Genomic DNA, 4,158 nt, shown 5'->3' with positions numbered 1-4,158 from the left:
GAAAAGACCTTATATTTCAAAACGATCTTATATTTCAACCACAGCAAAGCCTTTTGAACTGCTTTTGAACACTATCCAATCCTACATCAAACGGCTTTCTAAAAAAAGTTCATTTGAAGTATGACGTTTTATGTAAACGTCACTTGTCTTGCTTTGCTTGCTTGTCTCACTTGTCTGCCTTGAGGGAGTCGAACCGTATTTCCTAGCTTTCTTGGACTCTTATTAAATAAATACCTTCAAAGTTTCTTTCAAGATGTACGTATATTAAACTATTGTTAACTGAGCTTAGGTGATTAGGTTTGTCATTGACATTTCCGTTTGTTTTCAGGTCGAAAGTGACTTTTAAGATTACGCTGACTTCGGATCCGAAATTACCATTTAAAGTGTAAGTTTTAACTTTAATTTTCTTAAGAGTTTTGTCCTTGCTCATTTGCGAAGTAACTTCACGCAGTCAGTTCCTTGATTTATCTCAAACTAGTATCAATTTGTGTTAACAGATGCTGACGCTGCAGTGCTGAAGTTACTTCGCAAAGCTATGGACGTGGTCGCTAAGCAATTCATCGGCCTTTTCCAAGATTTTGTGCAACTCTGCCAACTCCACGATTGGCCTAACAATGAAACGTCTGAAACAGAAATTAAAAACGCATTCCTTATAGCCCATCATATAGAAAAATGTCTTGATAAATTTCAAAGAAGAAATATGATCAGTGACGTCCTGTCCATATTGAATAATGAACATGATATTGGAAACATGGTACTCAAAAACTGTTTTGCAGATCCACCCAAATACATATTAAAGAAAATTATAACTTCCAATACTAAAATAACACAAATGGATTTAGGTTTCAAAATATTTCTTCAAAATTTCTCAGAAGACAGATTGGAGAAGTGCTTGTCCGAGCTAATGTTAGAAGCAGCTTCAAAGGAAACTCTTCTTAGAAATTTATCTGCAGAAATGTCTAGAGACAAAATAATGCAGTTTAAAAGTAATATTCTATTGAATGAACTTAACAACTGTGAAGATCCAAAGGAACCTATAATTACAATGTTAGATAACTGCTCTCAGGATACAGTTGATTTACTAGTCTTAAGTTTAATAAATAAGGAACTGAAGTATCATAGTGCTGTGAACAATATTATTAACACACTAATAACAGTAATGTCAAAACGAAATCATGAATACAAGCAATTCTGGAAATGTTTAATCAAGGTGGACGAGAAACAATTTATACAATTATGTTTAGAACATGGTGATGTGTGTAAAATAATTGTAAAAGCTCTATTAGACTGTGGCAAGTTGCTGAAAGAGAATATGTCATCAGATTTTTTTTACATTGATCTTACATACTCTGAGCTTGTGGGTGTAGTGCAGAGGCTGTGCAGAGATCAGAGTTTAAGATTAGAGTTTGAAGACATAGTTAGGAGTAGTTCTGATGATTGGGCGTTTTGGGAGAATATGTTGCCATCGTGATAAAATTTTGTAATTTTTTTTTTCAATATACCTTTTTATATTTTTATTGTTTAAGTACCTTAACTTTTCCTCTTAATACACTCCAAGTCATCACTGTCATCAGCTGTTTCACTACTCAGCACTTTAAATCATTCAAGTAATTAGGACCGCCGCTGAGATAAATGTTACAGTTTTTTTTTTTATAAAATGCCAAATATAACTTAACACACTGAGGACTCATCAATACACACAATGATCGATTTACACACCACAGCACAAAATAGCAGCTAGCAGCTACCTGAAAATACTTTGTGTAATTGCCGTTTAATCACCTCACCTGACTGCATAGCATGACATGCTTTACGATTTGCATTAGTTATTATAAGGATTTCGTATATTAACCCACCTGTTCCTATCTCCATGGACGTAGGCGGTCGATGACACTGCGAGCGGGACAGCAATATTAATATGCGCGTGCGACAGAGATAACGCATGAACAAATGTATGAAATTCCTCGTGCTAATCGACCTTTCTTGTTACAGTCTCCGATTAAACTTAAATGTTGATTTCCCATAGCCTGAGCGTACCGGAAGCGACGCCATTCACAGCCGTACTCAAATTTGCGGCCGAAGAGTTCCGCGTGGAGCCGGCCACCAGCGCCATCATCACTGACGATGGCATCGGCATCAACCCCCAGCAGACTGCTGGTAAGTCTCCTACTAGGAGGTGTAGGACAGCATTCACAGCAGTACTCAAATCCGCGGCCGAAGAGTTCCGCGTGGAGCCGGCCACCAGCGCCATCAACGATGGCATCGGCATCACCCCCAATAGACCGCCGGTAAGTCTCCTCCTAGGACGAGTAGGGCAGCATTCACAGCAGTGCTCAAGTTCGCGGCTGTAGAGTTCCGCGTGGAGCCGGCCACCAGCGCCATCACCACTGACGACGGCATCGGCATCAACCCCCAGCAGACATCCGGTAAGTCTCCTCCTAGGAGGAGTAGGGCAGCATTCACAGCAGTACTCAAGTTCGTGGCCGTAGAGTTTCACGTGGTGCCGGCCACCAGCGCCATCATCACTGACGACGGCATCGGTATCAACCCCCAGCAGACCGCCGGTAAGTCTCCTCCTAGGAGGAGTAGGGCAGCATTCACAGCAGTACTCAAGTTCGCGGCCGTAGAGTTCCGCGTGGAGCCGGCCACCAGCGCCATAATAACTGACAACGGCATCGGCATCAACCCCCAGCAGACAGCCGGTAAGTATCCTCCTAGGAGAAGTAGGGCAGCATTCACAGCAGTACTCAAGTTCGCGGCCGAAGAGTTTCGAATGGAGCCGGCCACCAGCGCCATCATCACTGACGACGGCATCGACATCACCCCCAGTAGATCGCCGGTAAGCATCCTTCTAACTTCCAGATCCAGATTGCAACCAGATCTTAAGAATAATCGCAGGTAAGTTTTTACGAAAGCAACTGTCATCTGACCTTGTTAGGAAGTTGGAGTTAGCTCGAAGCCAAAGAGGAAACTTGCTCTTATTGCGATTAGTCTTTTTTTTAATACCACGTCGGTGGCACACAAGCATACGGCCCGCCTGATGGTGAGCAGTCACCCTACCCTATAGACGCCTGCAACTCCAGAGGTTTTACATGCGCTTTGCCGACCCTTTAAAAACCAGTACACTCCTTTTTTTAAGAACCCCATACTATGGACCCTCGGGGAAACCTCTGGTTTTCTCACGATATTTTCATTCACCAAGAAGCGAATGGCAAATATAAAATAATAATTTGTACATTTCGAAAAGGTCGCAATGAACGTGTAGGTAGGTAGGTTTTTTATCTTATATGGAGTTATATATATGTTTGGTACCAATAAATGATTACTCGATTTTTCTTTTCAGGTAACGTGTTTCTGAAGCACGGCTCCGAGCTGCGACTGATTCCTCGGGATCGGGTGGGACACATATCCACATAGACATTCCATGATGAGGGTATTTCCCCTCCGCTTCATACAACTGATGAGCCACTTTCTCTGTATCATTGTATCACAGTTAATAACTGGCCATTTGTAAGCCTTATTGCAACGGAATAACGTCTGTCAGTGGTCAGCTGAGTGTATTGCTGTTAGTACCAAGTAATGCTGACAGATGTGTGAAAATTAAAATTGTCAGTTGTCAAACTTCTACCAAAATACTTCGTTGACTGAACATACGGGAGTTCAGGCACTAGATAAAATGTAATCCTTTAATTATAATTTGTAGATTGATGGTGACATATTGTCATCACTATCAATAATTAAATTACTTATACTACAAAATAATACTTTACACTTTGTCATCTGTGTGAGCATATTAATACATGATACAGAAAAAGTGTAGTCTCACTTGTATGAAACGAATGGAAAATACCAGCTTTAATTTTAAGCTTGATTTTTATATAAACATTAAATATTTTACCATTACCGCTTAATATATAATTGATGTTTTCAATAAAAACAAAAAATACTTTGGCATGTTTTATTTCAAAACTTAACTAGTTAATTACACTTAAAATTAGTGGAACGTTTCATAAAAGATAAAAGTATAACTAATTTGATGCTATGCACTGAAAACCGTGGATTTATATTGATCTCCGTTTAAATACCTAAGGCATAAACCATAAGATGTGTTTGAATACAGCCACTCTAAACTCTCATTTGATTTAGGGCGTCCGCTAG

The 4,158-nt window shown here is 40.1% G+C and overlaps 1 protein-coding gene across 2 annotated transcripts; it reads left to right on the top strand.

Moving 5' to 3' along the window:
• Positions 1-125: 125 nt before the first annotated feature.
• Positions 126-3,947, top strand: LOC133524799 (ubiquitin-fold modifier 1). Of its 2 annotated transcripts, XM_061860944.1 has the most exons (4): positions 126-255; positions 329-385; positions 2,027-2,157; positions 3,344-3,947. In XM_061860944.1, coding segments are annotated over exons 1-4 (264 nt in total). In that variant the 5' UTR covers positions 126-253; the 3' UTR covers positions 3,418-3,947. The 2 variants fall into 2 exon arrangements, with proteins under 2 accessions (XP_061716928.1, XP_061716927.1); XM_061860943.1 differs by lacking the exons at positions 2,027-2,157; positions 3,344-3,947 and adding an exon at positions 498-1,570 and having other exon boundaries at positions 170-255.
• The last annotated feature ends 211 nt before the right edge of the window (positions 3,948-4,158 follow it).

This window comes from Cydia pomonella, chromosome 14 (genome assembly GCF_033807575.1).
Source record: "Cydia pomonella isolate Wapato2018A chromosome 14, ilCydPomo1, whole genome shotgun sequence".
Taxonomy (NCBI): Eukaryota; Metazoa; Arthropoda; class Insecta; order Lepidoptera; family Tortricidae; genus Cydia; species Cydia pomonella.
Note: the sequence above shows the minus strand (reverse complement) of the source record. Positions and strands in the feature narration are given on the sequence as shown.

What these genes read in the sequence shown, in the direction of transcription:
- LOC133524799 (XM_061860943.1), top strand. Translation starts at nt 536, where the DNA reads ATGGACGTGGTCGCTAAGCAATTCATCGGCCTTTTCCAAGATTTTGTG.